The 24922-nt window shown below is 41.4% G+C and overlaps 2 protein-coding genes and 2 non-coding genes across 4 annotated transcripts in view; all 4 read right to left on the bottom strand.

Annotated features, from left to right (window-relative positions):
* The window catches only part of LOC145452069 (tyrosine--tRNA ligase, cytoplasmic-like), a 539006-nt gene extending 515878 nt beyond the window's left edge, over positions 1-23128 (bottom strand). Inside the window, exon 1 of the mRNA XM_080330283.1 lies at positions 23110-23128. The gene's annotated coding sequence lies outside the window, so the exon portion shown is untranslated. The remainder of the gene's footprint in view (positions 1-23109) is intronic.
* On the bottom strand, positions 8529-8610 carry Trnas-aga (transfer RNA serine (anticodon AGA)). The gene has a single exon. It is a non-coding gene; the product is annotated as a tRNA-Ser (tRNA).
* Trnat-ugu (transfer RNA threonine (anticodon UGU)) lies at positions 8614-8686 on the bottom strand. The gene has a single exon. It is a non-coding gene; the product is annotated as a tRNA-Thr (tRNA).
* Positions 10038-24922, bottom strand: part of LOC145452080 (thiosulfate:glutathione sulfurtransferase-like) — a 152357-nt gene continuing 137472 nt past the window's right edge. Inside the window, exons 3-4 of the mRNA XM_080330299.1 lie at positions 11479-11626; positions 10038-10836 (exon numbers count right to left, since the gene is read on the bottom strand). Of these exons, the coding sequence (XP_080186425.1) occupies positions 10746-10836; positions 11479-11626 (239 nt within the window). The 3' untranslated portion in view covers positions 10038-10745. The remainder of the gene's footprint in view (positions 10837-11478; positions 11627-24922) is intronic.

Here is a 24922-nt window from a genome sequence, read left to right on the forward strand (position 1 = left end):
GAAATTAAATCGTCAACTTCAAATTGACTACCCTATGGGGGCCCAATACCAAAGTTTGGTTGGGGGACGCTTTTGCTGTTTTGATCCTGATTCTAGCTACAACCAACGCTAACATGGTATATAAGCCGATGGCTATGGTGGCAAGTCCAAATGTTCAGTGAAGAATTGTGAAATACCGATTGGCACCCGTTTTGAGTAGAATAATATGAGAATAACAGAAAGAGAACATAAAATTCTGCCTTCAACTTAATGCAGATAATGTAATGCAAGCTGCCATTACGAGAAACGGCAAAACAACGGCCCAGTTATGATACATATCAGCAGCTGTTGATTTTAATGCTTCGTTGTGGAAACCGTAATGTTTTATTTGACGAGTACAAAATTTTAAACCTTTGTCTGCTGTATGTTCGTACCATATAGGTCTACTGCTCGCCAAGCAGCAATGGTGAAACTGCACTTAACTCAAGAATTAGAACTATTACATTCTATAGTTTAACTAAGCATAACCAAACATCAATACAAAAGTTGCTATTTTAACTTAGGCAGAGAGGTGATTATGATTAATTATCCTGATGCGAGGTAGTGGCGTCTGAAATGTATTGATAAACCGATATACAGCACGGTGGGTTTCTTACAATCACACTAATGTACATCGAATATCTATTTACTATGTGTGGACACTTCCTACGCAAAGACGAGCAAAGCTAATAGGCTACCTCTGACGTAATAATGAACAGTGGCATTTAAAAATCAGACGTTTGTGCTCTCAATAACTGGTATATTATCTTTTCCTTGTTCACGAGTGTTCAGTTTATGTCACAGTCCTTGTACAAATAAAAAGTAATCGTTCTTTCACGAAGAAATCATTTAAATATGGGAAGTAGTCGATTACGATTACGATTACTTCGGGATTTTTTCGAATGTAATCGATTGCGATTACGATTACTTGAAAATGCTGTAATCGTCGTAATCGATTACGATTACTAATCGCGATTACCCCATGTCTGGTCGCAACATGCAGAATAAGGTCAGTCACATGCAAAATAAGGTCAGTCACATGCAAAATAAGGTCAGTCACATGCAAAATAAGGTCAGTCGCGACATGCAAAATAAGGTCAGTCACATGCAAAATAAGGTCAGTCACATGCAAAATAAGGTCAGTCGCGACATGCAGAATAAGGTCAGTCACATGTAAAATAAGGTCAGTCACATGCAAAATAAGGTCAGTCGCGACATGCAAAATAAGGTCAGTCACATGCAAAATAAGGTCAGCCGCATGCAAAATAAGGTCTGTCGCGACATGCAAAATATAAGGTCAGTCACATGCAAAATAAGGTCAGTCACATACAAAATAAGGTCAGTCTCATGCAAAATAAGGTCAGTCACATGCAAAATAAGGTCAGCCGCATGCAAAATAAGGTCAGTCGCGACATGCAAAATATAAGGTCAGTCACATGCAAAATAAGGTCAGTCACATACAAAATAAGGTCAGTCTCATGCAAAATAAGGTCAGTCACATGCAAAATAAGGTCAGTCGCGACATGCAAAATAAGGTCAGTCGCGACATGCAAAATAAGGTCAGTCACATGCAAAATAAGGTCAGCCGCATGCAAAATAAGGTCAGTCTCATGCAAAATAAGGTCAGTGGCATGCGAAATAGGGTCAGTCGCGACATGCAGATTGCAGAATAAGGTCAGTGGCATAAGAAAAAAGTAGGATTTGAAGTAAATATTTGGATTTATACGCGGACTGTTAATATTCCACATGCGACTCACCCCGTAATCGTAAGAATCGTCTGATTACATTTGGTTGAAACATCTTCAGATTTAGGATATAGCTGGGGAATGTCAATCATGAAATTACTACATAGGAAAGATATTTTGAATTTATTTTTTATTAAAAAAAAAGAATTGGATTTGTAATTGAAGTGTGGATTTGGATTCATGCGCGGACTGATAATAATATTCTACATGCGACTGACTTCATTATCAAGATAATCATGATTATCTTTTAATTGAAACATCTCGGGATTTAGGATATAGAGAAGGAATTTCAATGTTGAAAGTAGGCTGTTATACAGGAAAGATATTTTGAAGTTATTTTTCATAAGAAAAAAGTTGGATTAGTAATTGAAGTATAGATTTGGATTTATGCGCGGACTGACCTTATTTTGCATGTCGCGACTGACCTTATTTTGCATGTGACTGACCTTATTTTGCATGTCGCTACTGACCTTATTTTGCATGTTTTTGACCTTATTTTGCATGTCATCGCACCAACCCTGTAGGACGTTTTAGTATGTTTTAGTATGTTTCAGTAGGTTAGTTATCTATAGGTTAGTTATTTTACGTACGGGCGTTAGTTATATTGTTTCAGAGCGTGTATCGACAATATCGAATGGGTCGCGAGAAGTTGACTACCGGTATAGTAAACCAAAACCACTCAACTCTCTTGTGTAGTTAAATGGCTTCAGTACTGTCTAAGCCTATTTTATGAATCTAGTGATATAAAGTTACACTACAAAAAAAATTAGACAGATTTGGTCTCAAATTCAAGAAATGAGGATGATTTGGTCTCATTTTCAGCAATTTCAGTCTCACTGATCAATTGAGGTCTTAAAATTGAGACTGATTCAGCTGTTTAAGACCATATATAATGGTCACAATTATTTGGTCTTAAAAATGAGACCAATAAAACGCATCTCACAAGACATATTGTGCTTATTAAGACAGATTTTGATGTGTCAGTATTTTTGGTCTTGTTTTTAAGACAAATAACCGATAAGTCAAGGACTTTGATTGACCACATATATACCAACTCGCGCGACATGGAAATCATTCCATTTGACATTTCGGCAAAAATCAGTGACCACAACCATATCGGTTTTCTATCACAAGAACAACAAAGGATACCCCCCGAAACATATCACCTCTGCAGACGACGAGAGTTAGTGGACGAAGAAGCGCTCGATGATGCCGCATTCAATCAATTTGAAACATCAGCCATCCCCCACATCTCGATAAACAACTTTGACGAAAAATTTGTAGAGTTTATGTCTGCTATCAAATCACTGCTGGAACAATTTGCACCTCTACAGCGCCTTTCGAGAAGTCAAAGAAAATTGAAGCGAAATCCGTGGATGACCACAAAGCTGATTCAACTTATCCGTAAACGTAACCGGTGGCATAACCGATTAGACACCAAGAACTGCCCAGAACATGAACGAGAAAGATTTCGACGTTTCAGGAATCGCACCGTGCATCTCATTTCCAAGGCAAAAGCAAAGTACAATGAGAGATTTTTCAACAGACACATAAAGGACACTCGAAAAACATGGTCAGGACTTAACTCTCTCCTACATCGAAAAAAAGGCCATAAGTCTGTTTCGGAAATTGTGAATTTGGACACCGGAAACAAGCTTTCAGACCCGGCGGCCATCGCGAATTACTTCAATGAATATTTTTGTAACGTAAGCCCAAATATTGCTTCTTCTATTACAAAACCTGTGTCGGCCAGGTCAGAGGTGAGATCGATATCCCAGTCAATTGTGCTTGAACCTACGACCAAATACGAAGTAGAAGTAGCTATCCACAAACTGAAATCGCACAAGGCCGACGGCTATGACCAAATCCCACCATGGTTTTTAAAAATGATAAGCATGCATATCGGTCAATATATGGCCCATTTTTTCAACTTCATGATAGAAAATGGAGTCTACCCAAGCTATCTAAAAAAAGCCATAGTCCCTGTACACAAAGCTGGGGATAGAACTAATGTCACCAACTACCGTCCGATATCCGTTCTCCCATGCATCGGGGTTGTATTCGAAAAGTTGCTCCTCTCCCGCCTGTCCTCATTCCTCGCCAAAATGTCTGTCATTTCCCCTCAACAATTTGGCTTCCGAAACAAACACGAAACCGCACATGCCCTCCTAACAGTGGCCGAACAGTATTATGATATCTCAGAGAAGCGAAATGTGGGATGTAGCATTTTTCTCGATCTAAAAAAAGCGTTTGACTGCGTAGATCATAAAATTCTCATCTCGAAATTGGCGCGTTACGGACTTCGGGGCCCACAACTTGAGCTCATGAAAAGTTACCTCACTGGACGCCAACAAATGGTTGCGATCTCAGACACCTTGTCCTCTCCTCACCTGGTGACCTGTGGTGTGCCCCAAGGCTCAGTACTTGGACCGGTCCTTTTCACCTTATATGTCAACGACATTTTTGAAACCTCCTCATTGAACACCACACTGTTCGCTGATGATACTCACCTCCTCTCTTCAGCATCTTCGACGGCAGAGCTGGATGCCCTGACTGGTGACCAAATGCCCAAAGTCCATGAGTGGACGGCCCAGAACAACCTTTGCATAAACGCCTCGAAATCGCAATTGCTGACGGTAAATTCAAAAAATAACCTAACCGTTAATATCGCTGGTCAGCCCGTTTCCAACACAGATAATGCCAAATATCTCGGGGTTTTACTGGACTCGAACATGTCCTGGAAGAGTCATATTCAGTCCCTAGAAACTAAATTATCACCGAAGTGCGGCCTGTTCTACAGCCTTAGGCGCCTCATGCCAGCATGGGTTCTTCTGATACTCTTTAAATCCTTAATCCAATCGAAGTTACACTATGGCATCCTCTGTTGGGGGGCTGCCAGTAAAACTGCACTCAAGCCACTGCAAAAACTACAACATAAAGTACTCCGAATCATAGCTAGGGCCCCAAAGGGGCCTGGCTGCCCATCCAACAAGTCGCTGCTGAATAGATTCGGCGTCCTAAACATAGAAGATATGCGGAAACTAGAAATCGCCAAGTTTATGTATCAGTTCCACTGCGGTCGTTGCCCCGAATATTTCAATGACTTCTTTACCTCGGAATCAAAAGCGCACAAGTACAACACACGCGCGTCCACGTCGTCCAAATATCATATGATCGGCCGAAAAGATCATCGCTCTATCAAATATGCCGGACCTGATGTGTGGAACAGTATCCCGCCGGCCATCCGACAGTCGACGAGCATGTCCACATTCAAGTCGAAATACAAGCAATTACTACTAAATAAATACAGTCCATCCTCAAGATTACCGGACCACGACTGACCTATCGATCTCGCTTCCCATGACATGCCGCCCTATTTATTGTCGCTTTCTTTTTCTATACTATCTTCTTTACTTTCATTCAGTGTGCATGCCTCCTCTTTACATCGCCTAGGCCAAGGTGGGTGTCAGATTCCATAGACTACTCCTTGTCGCTTCGACATCTTCCTGTCTTTTCATTGTATCGCATTTTTTGTGGTGTATTGAACTGATAAAATTGCTAATAAACCAATGATGATGATGATGATCAAGAAATGACATGATTTGTGGTCTTGAAAATGAGACCGGAAAGTTGACATGGGTCAGGAGCTCTAAGACATAACTAGCTTAATGAGACAATTTCTGATGTGTCAGTATTTTTGGTGTTGTTTTCGAGACAGATTTCGCTAATCAAGTAACAACATGATTTGTTGTCTTAAAAATGAGACCGGAAAGTTGACATGGGTCAGGAGCTCTAAGACATAACAGGGTCAGGAGCTCTAAGACATAACAAGCTTATTGAGACAGCTTTTTATTTGTCAGTATTTTTGGTCTTGTTTCTAAGACAAATTTCACTAATCAAGAAATTACATGATTTGTGGTCTTAAAACTGAGACCGGAAAGTTGACATGGGCCAAAAGCATAAGACATAACTGGCTTATCAAGACAGTTTTTGATGTGTCAGTATTTTTGGTCTTGTTTTCAAGTCGGATTTCGCTAATCAAGAAACAACATGGTTTGTGGTCTTGAAAATGAGACCGGAAAGTTGACATAGGCCAAGAGCATAAAATTAGACAAATTTGGTCTCAAATCGATTTTTTAGAAAAAGAAGTCTCAAAACCAATTAGTCTTACCAAGTACATTCTGTCTCAAATCATTTTTTAGCAAAAAAAGTCTTGAAGACCAATCAGTCTTACCAAGTACTTTCCATCTCAAAAGTAAGACCCAACTTGATCGATAATAGAAGCACTGCTTTGGAGGCATCCTTTTCAATGTTAGGATCTGAGTGAAGGGGGAGAGTGAGAGAGAGAGAGACCATGGGACAATACTTTTCTAAGGACTTCACAGACACATTTAGCTTATCGAGATAATTTTTGATGCTTCAGGTTTTTGGTCTTGTTTTCAAGACGAATTGTGCAGTATTTTTGGTCTCATTTTACCCACTCACCATAAATGCTATTTTCGACTCAGACAACCATATATATATTGATCTGAATAGTACATCTGAGTAGTAAGTGGCATGTACCTTGATAACTATATGTAGTGAATATCTTGTAAACTCCTTTGTTCAGTATCATCCCAACACTGCAAATTCTGGTCTCTCTCATGCTTACCCTATGCTCCGACCCTAACATTGAAAAGGATGCCCCCAAGGCACTGCTACTATTTTCGATCAATTTGTGTCTTACTTTTGAGACATAAAGTACTTGGTAAGACTAATTGGTCTTAAAGACTTTTTTTGTAAAAAATCGATTTGAGACCAGAAAGTGCTTGATAAGACTAATTGGTCTTCAATAATTTTTTTCGTAAAAAATCGATTTGAGACATTGAGACCAAATTTGTCTATTTTTTTTTGTAGTGTAGTCATGGTAATATAAGTTTCCTTGCCAGACTGGACTCATGGGCTGCAAAGTTCAGCCTATACCTGTTGCGACATTACAGATGATTTTTGCAACTCATTTGAACAGATCATCAACAGCCTATCCCAAATACCTGCAAATTTTGTTGTCATCCAAGTCTGGGTTAAAACAGACCGCGACTGTATCATTGTATCAGTTGGTCTACGCTAGACATAAGATAAATATGAAGTATGTGTGCGCTGTCCTACGAAGACAAAAGCTTTTTGTAGGTTCTTCTGTACACGTTTTTCTGCCATCTGGTCACCGGTCACCATCCCTTCATCATTGATAGCCGGCTTCTGTTACATGCAAGGTCATATTAAACAGTCACTACTGGTGGAGATTATTGTGTGAGATTATTGTACAATAGCATTGTGACTTGTTCATCCTCGCGAAACTGTAATTTATCTCAGCATTTATATATAAATCTTAATGTGCTTTTACTGAAGTCTTAAACTTATAGCCGCTGTCTGTTGGTGAACCCTGTTTTAGGCCAAAACGGATGTAGGATTGAAGTACTACTCCAAGTCGTTTCGATACCTACCTATTACTATTGCAATTATATATGGATATTCTGGTGTTTTGAAAAGATGACATTAAAAATAAAACGAAACCAAACATGCAGTTATCTTATGCTGATAGCACTGGTGAATTCGGGTCATTTTGACTTGGGTTCTTATACCAATCCTACTCTATCACTCAATACAGGTTACTATATATAGATTTTCCGTGAACTATGGGCATAAAGTATTTGAAAGGTCTCATTGATCGACGTGGACTATCGGACGACTTGGAACTATGCGACTCGACGGTGATCATCGATGGTTCCAGTCTGTTTTATTATTTATATTATGACTGCATGCAAGACAGTGGAAGGTAGGTTTGACATCTATAGATTGTTAATACGTTTACGTCGAGTGATCACCGCAATTGCATATGTAAAGCTGTTTCTTGATATTTAGATTTTCGCAATTGCAACCTAGGCTCCTATACAAGCAAATGGTCTTAGGCACTCAAACGACAGCTGTGTTAGCTTCTATACAATATACAACTATTCTGCTGGGTAACTATTTCTTGGCAGTAGGCTACTATATAGTCTGGGATGGACAGGATGCTTGAAGTAGTGATACTCATCGCAATTAGAAGTGGCGATTTGAAAAACACATCAGCACTACTCATAGGAGTAGAAAATGAAAAATTGAATAGTACTCAGGTAATTGGTTTCTGAAAGTAGAGGCTATTTTCGGAATTACAAGGCGACTAAAGCAGTACACAACTAGCTGCGATTTTCCAGAATGTATAAAGTTACCTAGATACACGGCTAGGTGTTGCGATAATTTTACTCATAAGCCAAGCATGATACTACCTTTTACTGTGAAAAAAATAAATAAAATTCTAGTTCGAATACTTCTGTGAGTCAAAAGATGTCAATTTGACGTGAAAGTGGTTGAACTCTAAAATAGAACCAAGACCAAAAACTGCTGCAAGTTGGCTTAACTTGAACACTTCATCACAATCGCTGGTGATAGGTTATGATGTTAAGATGTAGACGACATTGTCGGCGCGAACCAGCTGCGTGTGTCGGTTTTCAGTTGGTTACACTGAACTTCGATACTCTCTAAAATGTTTTTTTTTCTTCACTCCTGTCAAGCTGCCGCGAACAGCTTGAATCAGGGAACATTGATAGTACCACAGATTATAGAATTTCGTGCAAAAATTCTTCATTTACCTACTTCTGTTCCTCGCATGACATGAATTATACATGAATGTCGGAATCCCCACGCAAATCATAAAAAACTGCGAAATCTTTTTCAAATTTGGACAAAATACGTTGTCGTCAGGATTCGAACCTGCGCGGGCAGAGCCCAACAGATTTCTAGTCTGTCGCCTTAACCACTCGGCCACGACAACTCGAGCCACCAGTGAGGATCGAACTCACGAACCCTGGTTTACAAGACCAGTGCTCTAACCACTGAGCTATGACGGCTTCCGCTGCTATTGAGTCGCGACAGTGATCTGTCTCGCAAACGTCTCAAACCACAAGAGAACATTACACATCTGCCGAGCTGTAGTAAAAGCGATTGCTTCTAGTTCAGAGGTCTCAAACTCAAATGTGCTCGCGGGCCAGTTTCCCAGTTTTTACGACGCCTCGGGCCGCAGCTTTTATAGGGGTATTCTTTGTCTTTCCAAGTAGGCTTTATTTGGAGGGAATGAATTGTCCTATTGGAAGTGAGCCGATCCAGCAGACTGACAGTAAACACTCTTCGTCAAAATGTGTTTTACTCTTATATCAATTTAGGTCTGGCACGAAAAGAATCATCACATTTATACCTATTTGAATAGAATTGTTGTTGTACTTGATATATATCAATCATAAGATATAGACACCATGTGGGCGGACAAATCTATGATGCTATCAAGCTGTCGGGTTATAATTTTGCAGCTACTATGAATATTTTGAACTTAACAGATTGATAATATAGATACTGATCTGATATCAAAACATTTTTAAGTTAGCATTGTAATTCCAATCCAGGATTCATGTATACTTCTAAAAAGTAGGTTATTAATCTAATGACCAAATATATTCAAATATAGGAGCATAAAAAATATAAATGTAACATAAATATATTAATGAATGTGTCCTAGTGATTGAAATTTCGGAACGCCGATCGGCCTATTGATGTTACATCGTTGGAGCGTACCACTACGGTACTGGGTACTTTTAAGTGGCCCTAGTAACATTGTTTAGCGACCAAAGATGTAACTAACAGATTGCCAAGCGAAATACCAAGCTGCGACCTTCTGATCGATTAGTATTCCCCTGATAAGCTGTTAGCTTGTTGCGTCCATGATTCCGACAAATTCATGGCATTCGGAGTCACTCCTAGTCCACTGGAGTCATTTTCATTTTGCCATCAAGTTAGCCCGACTAGTAATTCTAAAGAAGGTCGCGTCCAAGTCCAACTGCCAAATTTCAGTCACCAAGGGTCAGGTTCTGTCATCATGAATTGGAAATGTGGCGAAATACTGAATCTTCCACTGCATGGTAGCGTTTGCAATTGATGTGAGAGTGAAGTTTGATGAATAGTTTCAGGCTTTCGGAGCAATTTAAGATGGAATTTTCACTTTATAACCCGAAAAGATATATGTGACACTTAATGTCAAATTAATATAAATCTAAAATGTCGTCGCGGGCCGCAGACAATGCCATGGCGAGCCGCATGCAGCCCGCGGGTCGCGTGTTTGAGACCTCTGTTCTAGTTGTTACCTGCTATCCACAACTTCTGCGTCTTACACGGTTACTACGTCTATCTACACACGCAAACAAATCTGCATCCGATTTGATGTGATATAATCGTTAAGACACAATAATAATTCACAAATTTGGTGAATATACAAGTAGGCCTACCTCGTGTAAGTGGCATAGTTGTGGCTATTTACACTGTTGTGGGTTTCTATACTCACATAAAACAGATGGGATATCCATTAAAATCAAATAAAACACGAAATGAAAATATACTAAACTACAGGGAGCAGGGTTTCCCTAAAATAATTGATATACATGCCATGGAACCGATCATAAATATCACTCGGAGATTCGTACATACACTGTTTCGGATACTGAGTATATTCGCCAAATTGTAGTTTTTCCGTTGATATCAAAATTTTTATGCTGATTTTATCAAGAGTTTCAGTTATTCATCATCGTTGCCAGAAAATGCAGCCGTGTGTGTTATAATGCTGTGAAATCCGTTTTTATTAATATCGCAGAACATAAAATTTCGAAGTTCGTGAAAGCTTTCGAGACTTCGAGACGACTGATTCTATTTTAAACTATGTATGTAGATTCTTCTGCGACAGAAGGTAGTTAGTACAGGGAATTAAATAGAAATCTAATAACATCCCACCAATATTTTCCGATAGTTTAAACAATTGTTTTCGCACGGGTTGGTGATTGCAATCTTGGGAACTGTTGATAACAAACGTATGCGTTACCCAACGCGGCAGATCTGGCGAGGAAATAGGACAATGGAATAAATAGACTATGAAACTGGACTTTTTTCTTCTTTCTTCACTACTATTTCCGGGTGATCCCTCAATAACCTCATTGTGCCTCCATCAAAGTGAGAAGATCTGGTTGCGAAGAAAACGAGATTAGGACAAACGAACTGTTTTCAAGGCCCTGAATGCTGTGTATCGGTGCAACAGGATATATATAAGACTTGACGTGCTGGAGATAGCATATATTGGTGCAAGTGATTATTTTACTCCGGCATATTTGTCATCGCGTCAATAAAACTGACATTGTTTCCGTTAGTCAGACTTATGCAGACTACTATATCTTCGAAGTTATACGCTAGAACTATAAATAAGCTACTCACTTTAAAAAAACGCCTAACTGTAACTAGAAATATGAACCAACGACTCTTGTAAATTTGTAACTAACTAGAACAAACGTTCAACTATAATTGATAGTAATCTTCTCTGAATTGCAAATGTTAGCTAAAAATATTAGAGATCGAATTGGCATTTCAGACGTACGGTGTTTCGAGTTGGGAATGGCAGGGATTGAACCAGCCAAACTAACCTCCTGCCAACGTGGCAGTAGGGTTGCATTTAAAACACTTTATAGTTAGGTAACCGTCAACTATTACTACGGATTGATAGATACCAGTCTGCAGTTAGTGTCTTAAAATAAGGTAATACAAAGCACATGTCTTGATAAAGTTGTTGCGAGGATAGCAAAATTTTTTCAGGCCATGGCGGTCTCATCACCTTGAATATCCCATCCTGAGCATTTCCGCCAAAGCCAGTTTCGTCTGTCGCCCGGACCGGCAAATAAATGCAATTTCGTCGCTTTTGTCGGGTTTGTCGAATTTGTATAGTTGCTTGAACTCTTCGGGAGTTTTGCTGAAAGAAGATTCTAAACGAAGCTACATCGCTTTAGTCACCAAATAACGTTGGGTACGTGGCGAGATGGCGTAGTAGTGCAATCCACAGATGAAATAACAATTGGTAGCGGGTTCGAGTCCGACCAAGGTCGACTCCGGAATTCCTACTTGAATAGTTGTTGGATGTTGATCTAGTGCGAGCATGTACGGGAACCGGATTGGATATCCTTACAAACTTTTTCAATTTAGGCCGGAGCCGGATCAGTACTTTTTTGATGCCGCTAGAATATTTATTGATAAGAATGACTTTTGCAATAAAATAACTACCAGCCAACCGTACGCATGTGACCGCCAAACCAGTGCGAATATAAACGAGGTATATTTATAAACTTAACAGAACCACAATAACCTGTAGGGAGGATCATGGACCGGAGCCGGACTGGATATCCGCCCGGACTTTTTCATTTTTAGCCGGATCCGGATCAGTACTTTTCCTGATACAACTGGAGCCGGACCAGAGAATTGAAAAACAGGATCGGAGTCGGGCGAGAGAATTTATCGATGCGCACCGCACTGTTATCTAGGCTCCTCCTCGCCATATCATCCGTGCAAAATTCTAAAAGTGGGCCGTGCTTCAAGTCGGCAGCTACGGAATAAAAACGACGAAGAAAATTGGCCTGGTGTGGATGATCATTAGTTAGTCGAGAACCATCACGAATACAACAACAAAAAACACAACAGCAACGTTTGATTACGATAAAATGTGTGTAGTGTAGTGTAAAAGGATTTTCCGATCCTCGAAATTATGCCCGCGTCGCCCCTCAGAGCTAATATGTCAACCCTAGTTAAAGTTTCGATAGTATTTTACACGTTGTAAGGCTTGTAAACACAGATCAGTCGTATAGCAGCATACGAAACATGTAGCACTATAGTATATGAAGCTACGCACGCTAGTGCAAACGACAAAACTGTGTCATCATGATCCATCCACAGCATTGCCAGAGCGTGCAATGATATAAGCATGATCGATAAAATACCACATTAACTACGCACGTTCTTTGTGATAGAACTTTCCACATCTTCCATACTGTTATGACGTGTGAATATAATGCTTGAACTCTCGACTCAACTCGAAGCCAAGTACACCATACAGAACGTAGTAACTCAGACACTCAAATTTGTCCATCCTTACTTAGAAGTTAACATATTATATATTTACATCACTTAGCACAGGGGTGGGCAACATACGGCCCGCGGGCCGGATCCGGCCCGCGACGGCATTTTGTCCGGCCCGCGGACAGATTTACGTCTTACATGATAATATGGCCCGCGGCCCACCAGCAGTCTCCCGAGATTTCCCACAACTTGTTTACTACGTCAAATTTTAGTGACTGTGTGTTATTATATCCTGATGTGCGCACTGCGCAGCGTGCGAGAGTGGAGCTTACGGTAAATTCGTCGAAGCGAAAAGACTTGCATTGTCAGCATTAACTATGTACTCATCCCTAATGTTGTTTGAGGTAATCATGGTGTTAGTCGTCCACAATGGTCATTTACACCTGGCAGATATTTTTTACTTTTCATTCCGTAACCGCCAACTGCTGGTAGCACGGCAGACGTCCAGTCAGGCTTTTGGGAGATAGGCTTACATCTTAATAATTATGCCGATTAGATATCGAGGAGGAGCCTAGATAATGCTCCAACTCTAAGATAGGAATTCTGGATTCGGACTCGAATCCACAACACATTGGTTTTGTAGCTGTGGATTATACAACTACGCTATCTCGCCACCTACTAAATTTGGGGTACCGGGCTTATCGAACGTCTTGAAATCATAATTTAGGATTGCACCTTGTGTTGATTGGTCAGAGAGAAGCAGACATGGCGGTGCATGTATGACAGCGGTTCTCAAGCTGGGGGACGGGAAAGTATCTGAAAGTGGCGGGAAGTCACAGTTGACGGAAAATTTTTCGCGCTCCGCGCGATTTATGGTCATTACTCTGTCTATTGTACGAATTTCATATTTGAGAACTCTCTCATCAACTTATGTCTTTAATATCTTGTGATATCATGATATTGAAGCAGGGCGATGAATTTTTCACCATCAAAAAGGAGGCGTGTTAAAAAACTTTGAGAACTAGGCCTCGGTTCTCAACTCCACATTGTCATTATCGGCGATAAATCGCTTCGAAATGACATTACTGTCGTTAAAATACATTCTTTAAATACGATTTATTCCTTGTATAATTGAATAAATGGGTGAACAATCTATCGATTCAGCAATCCGGCCCGCCAAGTACCTAATTTTCCTATATCCGGCCCGCCGACTAGAGAAGTTGCCCGCCCCTGACTTAGCAGTATTATCGCTACTTAAGCAGCATCATTGGCAATACATATAATGATTCCGCTCCTGCCGCCGATTCTAGTAATCCTGTGTGAAAATAGAGTTCGGTATGGCTAAGCAAGAATTAAAATTGACGATGCAGAGCTATACCACGGTAACGAAATCCTTTGGGAAGTTTTCCAAACTCAAATAGTGTATTTCGTTCATGGTCTTGTGTTGACAGGACCGCGTCACAAGCGAGAAGAGCGTTTGTGAAAGGCAGGTTTCTTAATCTGGGTCCAGCCCACCTATTAGGGGTGAAAGCATGGTGTGCTAAATGGTGTGGGCACAGCGAGATTGAACGGCTGACTGCATTTGGTTTACGTCATACTTTCCATTTGTCCAAAGGCAATTTTACGGCCCTTTTTGACCGGCTTGTCGAGCGCTAAATTTGATAAAACGGGTATCAATGAGAAGCTGCCGCAGTACTGATTATTAAAATATAAATTATGTTCTGCTCATGGAACTGGGGCCCCCAAAATCCACCACGATTTTTGCATTGTGATCGAGTTGAACATTGTGACGCAACAAACTGTCTGGCTATTTCTGAGCTGCATAGTCTCGTTTTGCCAGACTATAGAATGTAAACGTGGAATGGCAACGACCGATTTTGCAGCTTCGTTCCGCTTAGCTGAAGCTTTACTCAGACTTATTTTACGGCAGCTACTGTAGGATTTCTGGCAATCCAAAAGTCATCTTACAGAGCTCAGAATTAACTGAATCTGGTCTTGATCGAAAGCTACTGCCACACTGACTCCGAAAATGTAAATGAAAATATGATCAGGCACTGAACCACTTAGAATTCGCCCTACAAGTCTGAATTATCGGCATTGTCCGAACAATCGAAGAGCCGCAATGGGTCATTGTTATGGTCATTGTTTTGCGATCATCCGATTGTTCTGAACGATGCAGATTTTAGATGTTGAGGGTGATTTTTCATCTAAGTACGGAGCCTGACCATATATGATTGATGTTTTCGGAATCAGTGCGACAGTAGCTTTCGATGAAGACCATATTCAGTAAATTCTGAGCTCTGGAAGACAACTTTTGGATTGCCAGAAATCCTACAATAGCTGCCGTAAAATAAGTCTGAGTAAAGCTTCAGCGAAGCGGAACGAAGCTCCAAAATCGTTCGTTGCCATTCCACGTATACATTCTATAGCCAGACAGTCTCGTTGCGTCAATGTTCTTAAACAAGCAATCCTTCCCAGAGGACTCTTCCATGCGAGTTGGTAATATTAAAGCCACCTGAAGTGACAAAAGTCCTCCGAAAATATATCGGTAGACTGAAGGAGAAATGATAGTCGGGCTACTAAATAGAATGTTTCGAGAGACAACACAGGAAACTCCTGGAAAAGGATCGGGAAGAAAATTCTTTCCGCGATGAGATCGATGGCACTGGCGAAGTGATCTCTTTGCATGATGCTTGGAAGCCGGTTCGGCCCTCCAAAGATTTTAAAGCTCTGAAGACCTTTTGTGGATGACTGGCAACATTCTTTCCCTCAACGGCTACTGTTGAAGCCGATATTTCCCAGATTCGCTGGGCGAGAAATGAATCTAGGAGAAACTTAGCTGACCTGAGTTTGGAAGCACTGTTACAGTGTAAACGATTTAAGTCTATTCAACAGCTGTAACAATCAGCTGTTGGCCGTGTTTGTTAGGCTTTTCTTTTTTTTCGCTTATTGGCACCGATTCCGATGGATACTGCACATTTTGTGTTTTCGTTTGATATTAATAACCTTGAAATCGTTAGGTTTTTTCTTCTTCTTGTTTGTAGGCACTGATCATACGTGGCTGCTGCACATTTTGTGGTGTCTTTTGACAAACTAGCCCAAATAAAGCGTTTTTGTGACTAATTTGAGGCTGAAACTATCTATTTACAGGACGATGCCAAAAGTGACAAAAATAAAAATCGAAAAATGCCAAAAATAAGTTATTTTTGGCAGTTTTGGCATATGCCAAAAATTACACGGCCTGCCAATACAGTTATGTGGTCGAATGTATGCTTCAAGCCGTGACTATTGCAATGAGCTCACAGCGTAGCTACAATTACATAAGGCCACATATCTACCTAATAATTTGCAAATGCAATCATCGCAGACGCAATGTATTACGATACTGATATCAAACATGCATGGTTTATATAGGCTACCGATTACTCGAGTATACATCATAATCTATATCTTATTCCACCAATCGGTGGTTTAATAATGCACAACTCACTTTGTACCTTGATCGGTCATCATGATAAGGAGCCAATACAAACAAATTCAATATTGCAAGAGGTCTCTTCGAGCGAAACGCTAGAGCTAGAGATGCTATACGTAATTTCGAATCAACACATAAAGCTACCTTCGAAACAGGACCATTATTGTAACTCAACGAATGCACTAGCTTGCAACCGAGATCAGCACAAAATGAAACTAAACGATCAGCTGGCTATAGACATCTGGTAACCTTCCTGGAATGCAATCGACCAATCGAGTATTCTCACATTTCTCAGGCATATGAGACTGCATTCAAAGAGACCAAGGCAATGCGAAAATTTCTCGAATGACTTCGCTGATGGCAAGAGAGCGGCTATACTGGAATTGCAACTGTTCATCCAGATATAGTACAGAACATATAAGTATGACACCGGTTCTATTAGTGTTTGTAATATTTTATTCATTTTTTTTTTTTTTTTTTATAGGGGTCTGGAGGGGCCACAGCCAACCTCCCCCCGTGGGGATAGTTGTGACTACAGCTGAGATATTCCACCCAGCTGTAGGAAATCCCCGATGGTAATAGGGTTACTAAGTGTCGAAAAGGACACGAAGAACCCATAGTTACTACGGTTCGTCTTTTTTCTTCTTTAGTTTCTCTTCGGGTATACGGTGCGACCAACAGGGGTTTTGCGGGAAAAAACCGGAGGACCCGGCGAAAAAACCTGCCCTGTTGGCTCCAAAGAGCTGGCACAAGCAGGCTTTGGCTGGGGGCGTCTGTGGAGGCTTGTCCCGCCGCTACCATACTTGTGCCTGGGATACTGACCAGTCTAGCTGGCGAGATCCCGGTTTCGGACTATGAAAGCCTGGCGGCCATACTCGTCCTGGGTGTGAGAGTGCTTGGAGAGTCTGGTTCAATATGTAAGGGTCAACACATCGCAAGGGCTCACGGCTCACAATACGATGCTTATTTTTTTTTATGCGGCTCTCCGGATACCCAGACCATCGCAGGCCCTCTCTACATCTGGCATAGGTGCCTGCTCCGGTCTGGGGGTTTTGAGGTTCTTCTTTTTTTTTTTTTTTTTTTCTTTTCTAAATGAGGGGTTTGAACAGTACTTAAGCAAGTGTGACAGGTTCTTCTTTATTTATCTCTTATTTAAGTTTGTGTTTCCGCCTTTTCGGGCAGTAGTGCCTCATTACAACCAAATACTCCAATCTCAACTCAGATACTCTATGTTGACATTGGGTGGAAGTCTTGTTTCCTCCTGATATTTCCATTCACAGGAAAGGGTTGGCTCTTCTTTTTTTTTTTCCTTTCTAAATGAGGGGTTTGAACAGTACTTAAGCAAGTGTGACAGGTTCTTCTTTATTTATCTCTTATTTAAGTTTGTGTTTCCGCCTTTTCGGGCAGTAGTGCCAGGGCAGTAGTGCCTCATTACAACCAAATACTCCAATCTCAACTCAGATACTCTATGTTGACATTGGGTGGAAGTCTTGTTTCCTCCTGATATTTCCATTCACAGGAGAGGGTTGGTTCTTCTGTGGCACGTCTTTTTTGAGTTTTTGATCTTCATTTCCCCCCCATTTTTTGGCCCTTTTTTTCACTTCGCTGTTATTTTCCTATTCTATCTAGTCTCCTCTCTATTTTTTTGACTAGTTTGGTCACCTGTTTGTTGTTATCTAGGTTTTCTAGTCGTTTTTTGATTTTTCGTAGGATTTTCATCTCCATTACGTCGTTTTCTATTTTTTTATTGTCAATGTCGAGAGCGATCTTCAGGTTTAGTATGGTTTTTTTCATGATCGACGCAATGATCCAGTTGATTTTTTTTCTTCCGGTATTGTACATTATTAAGTCGTTGTCTAGTTCGAGTTCTAGCGTTTTTTAGATTTTCCTTTTCAATTTTGCGATGTATTTGCATTCAGTGAATATATGTTTTGCACAATCATTGCTCGAGTTACAAAATTTGCAGTTCAGAAGTAATTTCCTGCCATTTTTGTCTTCTGTTAAGTTCCGTATTCTTCTTTTTTGTCCAAATATGTACCCGTCATGTGCTACTCGATAGTTTGTGATCATTTCACTATTGGTTATCATGTTTTTCCCAAAACATTTGGTTTTGGTTATTTTTGTCATTTTTATTTTCTTTCCGTGTTGTGTTCGGAATTCTATCTCGTTTTCTTTGAGATTTTTTATTTCTTTATACAGTTCTTTGTGGGAACTCTCTCTCCACTCTTCTTCCTCCCCTCCGATTTTTTTCGCCAAGTCTATACTTTCTGTCCATCTTTTTGGTGTAGGGTATTTGTGTCTCTCGTTGTTATTGTAGAGACTGGGCCGTATAGCTTTTATTTTTGTTCCGACCTCATATATGGCATATTTATGCCATATTTCGGTTGGTTTTTCAAGATTTTTTAGCGTTGCGATTTTTTCTAGTTCTATTGCTCCTATACGTGATTCTATATCTGGGATTCTGAGTCCTCCTTTCTCTCTTTCGGCGATCAACGTTTTTCGAGATATTGCCTCCATTTTGTGGGGATGCCATAAGAATTTAAAATATATTTTTTCGAGTTCTTTTTGATCTTCTTTACTCGGTGGTATAACTCGGGCATTGTATAGAATTTTTGTTGTTGCCAGGGAGTTCAAGATGGCTTTTTTTCCCATCCAGGTCAGTTTTCTGTGCCTGTAGGCCATCAGGGTTCGTAATATTTTTAGTCTGTTTTCGGTCCAGGTTTCATTGTATTGGTTTTTGCCGAAGTATTGGCCCAATATTTTAATCCGTTCTTTTTTTTGATTTTCGAATTCCTGTTCTAGCTCCTGTTCTCGAATTGATGTGCAGTGTTTCTGTTTTTGCTGGATTTAATTTTTGCCCGGTTGCCCGTTCATATTTTTGGAATTCTTCGAATACGGCATCGATATCCTCCTCTCTCCCAAGGTAGCACGTGATATCATCGGCGTACTGTTGTATTTTTATGCTTTCGCTGCCGATTTTGAAAGGTCGTATTTTTTCGTTTTTCGTTATTTTTCTGGCCAGGGGGTCACAGCTGATGGCATATAGACACATGCTTAGCGGACACCCCTGCCTTATCCCCCTTTTGATGTTAATGGGATCTGTTAGGGCGTCATTTACTAGGATTCTGCTTTTTGCGGAGTTGTATATGTTTTTTATCAGTTGGACGAAGGGTTTGGGAAGTCTGTAGTTTTCGAGTATACTGTAGAGATACTTGTGATTAATCGTGTCAAAAGCTTTTTCCTGGTCCAAGTTTACGATAAGTAGTTCTCGTTTTCTTTCAGTTGCGTGTTCAAATGTTGCCTGAGTATTTCTTAATATGTCTGTAATATGTCGTCCGCGAATAGCGCATTTTTGTGTTCCGAGAATAAAATTTGGGAGTATGGGTTTTAATCTGGCCGCCAAAATGCTGGTTAGTATTTTATAATCTGTGTTTAATAAGGTTATTGGCCTCCAGTTTTTTAAAAGTTTTGGCTCTCCTTTTTTGTAGATTACAGTAGTTGTGCCCTCCATCCATGTTTGACACAAGCCTCCAAAGCAGTAGGCGTTATTAATCACCTCTAGTAGGTCTTTCTTGAGAATTGACCAGTAGGTTTGGTAAAATTCTTTGGAGAGCCCGTCAGACCCTGGGGTCTTTCCACTTTCCATTTTATTTAGGATCGTTTTGATCTCAGTCTCGTCTATTTGCGTTTCGAGGTCTTTTCGTTCTTGTTCGGTTGCCTCTATATCCGCAGCATATTCTTCTTGGAGGCGGGGATTCTCGCTGGGAGATTTCCCCCATAGATTGTTGTAGAATTCATGAACCTCTTGGACGATTTCTTCTTTGGTTGTAAGTTCTTTGCCCCGTTGGTTTATAACTGCTGCGATCATTTTGCTTTGCTTTCGTTGGGCTATTTTTGTGAAGAAATATCTGGTTGTTTTTTCATTCTCTTCTATGTCTCTCATTTTATAAAGCCTGCATCTATGACTCAGTTTGTCATTCTCGATCTTTTTGAGTTCCTTTATCTGTTTTATGGCTTCGTCTGCCATAGTTACATTGTTTTGTATTCGATTTATATTTCCTCTGAGGATGTTGATCTTTCTTCTTTCCTCTATGTGTTTATTTTTCTCAAACTCTTGTATCTGTTTGGTTAGTTCTTTCTTTAAATAATCCCACCATTGGTACACGTTTTCAAAGCTATGTTTCTTCTTCGCGCATTTTTGGTGGGTTGTTTTTATTTTTTTGTACAAGGTTTCTTCAGGGTAGAGTCTAATGTCATTTTTCCATAGTGGTCTTCCCCATGCGATGTTTAGTGGTTCGACTACCTGTGTTTTCTGCATGAATATATGGTCAGCTACGTTGTTGAGTTTGTACTCGCTTCTTTTCACCCGCGGGAGTAGGTTTTCCGAAGCGTAGGTTCGATCTACTCTTCGGGATTGATGCGCTTTCATTACTGTATATAGTTTTTTATTTGGGTTTCGCTAACGCCATATATCTCTGATCTTATTTGTTTCTATGAAGGTCTTCCATATTTTAGCAGCAGGCGTAAGTTTGAAATTGTCGATGTTCTTGGAGTCTTTCTTATCTGTGACGACATTAAAGTCGCCACAGATAATCGCGCTCTCAAGGGTGTTATTTTCTATATGACATGTTAATTCTCGGTAGAAATCGGTTTGGTATTTTCCGACATCGCTGGGTCCATACACATTGTATAGGGTAGCGATGTCGGTTGTTTCTTTATCGGTTAGTCGTAGTGTCTGTATCCTATCCTGTCTTACTATCTGGTGTTTTATGTGGTATTTATTTTGTAAGTCCTTTCTGGCGAATATCCCAGTGCCTCTGTAGTAGTGTTTTTTGTTTTCGTCTTGATCAGTCCAATTTTGTCCTACATTATTGTGATTTGGGAAATAAAGTAAGTCATTCTGTTATGCCCATTTTTCTATTTTCTCCGTATCTGCTCTGTGCGTTTCTTGGACACAAATAATATTCCAGTTCTTTTCGTATCTGAGTAATGTTTTTATTTTGACCCAATGTGTTCCTATTCCATTGGCATTTAGGGATATAATATTCAGCGCCATTAGGATTAGACAGGACAGGGGCTGGGCTACTTTTTCAGTTCGATGTCTGCTTTCAATAATTTTCTTCTTGCAGAGCTTTCGTTCTGTGTCGTAGGGCTACGGTCGCTTTGTTGTCTTTTGTTTGGTGAGGGTGCGTTAAAGAATTCCTGTGCGGTGAAGTTTCTTCTTTCCCAATTCCTTGTTATGGTTGCCGTTTGGCCTGTTCGGCTTTTTATTGTTTTCGGCTTTTTTGGGGGGGTATCTTTTTCTGCGTCTTGTTGTTTTTCTTCGTCGCTTGTAATTATTTGCAGCTCCTCGTCTGTTGTGTTATTTTGTTCATTTTCGCTGTTGAGTTCTGTTTCCTCTCCAGGTCTTATTGTTGTATCTAGTTCTGAGTTTTCTGGTGTAGGCGGGGTCTTGTCTGCTAGGTTAAAGAAGTCTTCTTGTAGCTCCTCTTTTTCGTCCGCAAAGTTCTCGGCCTCAAAGATGTTTTGGCTATCTATAGGTGGTGTGCTCTGTGTTTGTTGTTGTTGTTCATTTTCAGGCTGTGTTTGTTCTTCCTTTGTGTTTGTGTTGGAGAGCTGCATTTCATCCTCTGGACTTCTGTTTTTTGGACATTGGTCTCTTTTATGGCCGTATTCTTTGCAGAGTAGGCAGGCCGTTTCATTTAGACAGTCTGATTTGGTGTGCCCTGTTCTCAAACATCTGTAACATCTGTTTGTCTCTTCGGCTGCAGGTAGGTAGATCTTGCAGGGCGCTCTGCCTAGGTATAGGAAGGGTGGTATTTTCCCTGGCACGTATCCATCGATTGTTACCTGTCTGTATCCATTGTGTATTTGGGTTCCCCTGTGGTATATGTGTTTGATTGTTCTTATTGTACCGCATCCAAGCCTGTTGATTGTTTGCTCTATTTCTTCGTTGTCTACTTCTGTCGGCACAGCCCTTATGTTGATTTGCACCGCTGGTAGTTGTGGTTTATGAAGGTGCAATGTGCCGATGGCTGTTGCTATGCCTTCTTCGGTAGCTTCAAGGAAGGTTTCTAACAGGCTTTCTACAGGGGATTCTTTATGGAAGGTAAGGTTGAAGGTTGATCTTCCTATTTGGAAGATGGATTCTATTGTATCCTTTCGTTCTTTCAAGAGTGGATGTTTGGTTATTGCGTTGATGATGTCTACCGCATTGCTTTCTGGAGGTGCAGCTATATCCAGGGATCTCGGCCTGTAGCCATATGTTATTCTGTTCCTGTTTTGGTTTAGTAGTGCACTTGCGTACGCCATCTGTGTACTGCCAAGTTGCTGTTGCTTGAGAGCAAGCTTACAGACTGCGTTCTTTTTAATTCGAAGCTGTACTGTCGCTTATTAGAGCGTTTTTTAAAGGCGTTTTCTGCGCGCTTTGCTAAGGCGATACTGCAGTTTCAGTACAGCAGGAAGATCGTACGATCACTGTCTAGACAGTGTCGTAGCGAGTTGTTAATTAGAGCTAGACAGTCTCTCGTCGCCCAAGGGAGAGGCGCGAGAGGAAAGAGAAGACTCGACAAGTCCTGACTCGAGAGAGAGAGTCAAGACTTGAAGAGAAAAGACTCCGACTAGAGTTGACTCACGAAGACGAGTCAAGCTCTAGTGGAGGTAGGAACAGACGCCTTTAGACCTGACTCACGAAGACGAGTCAGGCCCAAGGAGGGAGGAGGTTTGAGTCTGAAGGAGACCCGAAGTAGAAGTAGAAATCCGTCGATGAAAAGGAGGAAGTAGAAGGAGAAAAAGTAGCCTAAGTGAAAATTCTATCCTAGGTACTGCAAAATTATTCTAACGTTTACGGTAAGTATAGCCTATCGCCACAGCGGCTCCGGTTCGTTCCTTGCACCTGTAAATAGCCGTTATATACTCACGCGTCCTTAATACAACCAAATACTCCAATAATATTTTATTCATATGAAAATGAAATATGGACCATGAATAAATATAATCGCTACTACGGTCACATCGTAATTATGCGAAAATAAAAACGGAACAATACCCACCATTTGCGGTGGTGGGGAAATTTTTTTTAAATACATGAAATAAATAGTGATAGATCACATTAATAGACGATGCGATATTAATAACATGGGCCAGAGAAGACACGGCCAGTTCGCCCAGGGACAGGGGACACCAACAAACAAGGCCCTCACCAAAAACACACAATATATGGTGGTGAGGGCCGACAAACAGCACAGAAAAAAAAAAGCGGGCCAACTGGCGAGGTCCGACTGCGGCATTATTATAACAATTGTGGTTAATAAAATTCAAAATAAAAATTGTCGGTCGTAGGTGGGGGAACTCCTCCCGTTAGCATTTAGAACCACTCGGAGTATTACACTAGAAAATTAAAACCACACTAGGGTCCATTTATGTTAATCTGGGGAGGAGTTCCGTGAATCAAGCCGGTGTCCAGTTGCCTGCAGTCGAACCCCGTGATGGCTAGCGGATTAAGCTAAATACCGGATAACAACAAAGATATAACAAATAAGAACACGTGAAGTTGGAGTCAAGTCCTCTCGTGGTCTCGTACACTACACCAAGCCTTCCAGACACGATGAGAGCCACGTTGAGAAGCGACCACGGCTCGGTCGGAGACCAGTCTAGACTCGAAGACCGAAACACCCATCGCACGTAAGGTGGTCAGGTTCCCGGGGTGGTAACTCCCCAGGGACCCGACCGCGAACGTATGCATCTCCACCTCCTTGGCCGTGGCAAGGCGGGGAGATTCACAGAGGTCCTTGTACTTTGAGTGTTTCAGTGCAACGGCAGCGTCCATGCTGGCTACTCCATTCTCGAAGGGGCACACAACATCGATGACCAAGACCCGGCGACGATCCGCTAGGATGAGGTCGGGCCTCAGCCGCCTGTTGGCCAATGTGGCGTGCTCCCTGCAAACGCGGTCCACATCACATCTCGAAAAAGAAGAAGAGCTTGGTATACAGTCCAGGAGCACCCCAAGTACCGAATTGTGCCTGTCCGTGATGCTACCCATCACTGGCAGGCAGTGGTTCAGTACGTGGGGCAGGGTCTCAGTATGCTGTCCGCACTTGCAGCAGACCACACTTGGCTCCACACGTTTTCTAAACCGACCCCGGATCGACCGGAGCGGCAGAAGATTCAGTCGAGCTTTAAGCATCCAGCTACGCTCGACTGCCGTCAGGACGTTGGAAGACCGGAGGAAGCGATTGGAGCTCCCTTACCGGCTGTGGCACTCCACAGTTTTGCCCTGGTCGGGAAGCTCCATCCACGGTGTCTTCCAACGTTGGTTCACCTTCAGGTGAAGGAATTTGGTTGAACGACCCAAATCCTGACAGCAGTCGGCGCCTAGAGCCAACTGATAGAGCCCGTCTTCGGTCACGAACCAGCGAGCACCGAGACGCCTAGCAACGGGTCGGACCTCGGTCCAAAGCCCGTAGGCGTCTCCGTACGCCCTGGAGTCGTGCCCTGTTAGACTCACGCAGTTTAAAAACTCGACTGTCAGGGCCTCCGACGCCTCTGCGACTCGGCAAGTCCTCCGGACGACCAGCGCCAACCTTCCACGCGCAACCGCCCGCACAGAGGGGTCAGTGGCATTGACCATTTTGACGGCCTGGGAAAGCCTCAACACGTCCGCTTCGCAGCAGAGGTTATGGATTCCCAGACCGCCAGTCGTCAGCCCAGCATGAAAGAAGGGCTGACACGCTCT

Source organism: Botryllus schlosseri, chromosome 12 (assembly GCF_051294905.1).
Source record: "Botryllus schlosseri isolate E-star chromosome 12, Bs_hap1, whole genome shotgun sequence".
In the NCBI taxonomy this organism is placed as follows: Eukaryota; Metazoa; Chordata; class Ascidiacea; order Stolidobranchia; family Styelidae; genus Botryllus; species Botryllus schlosseri.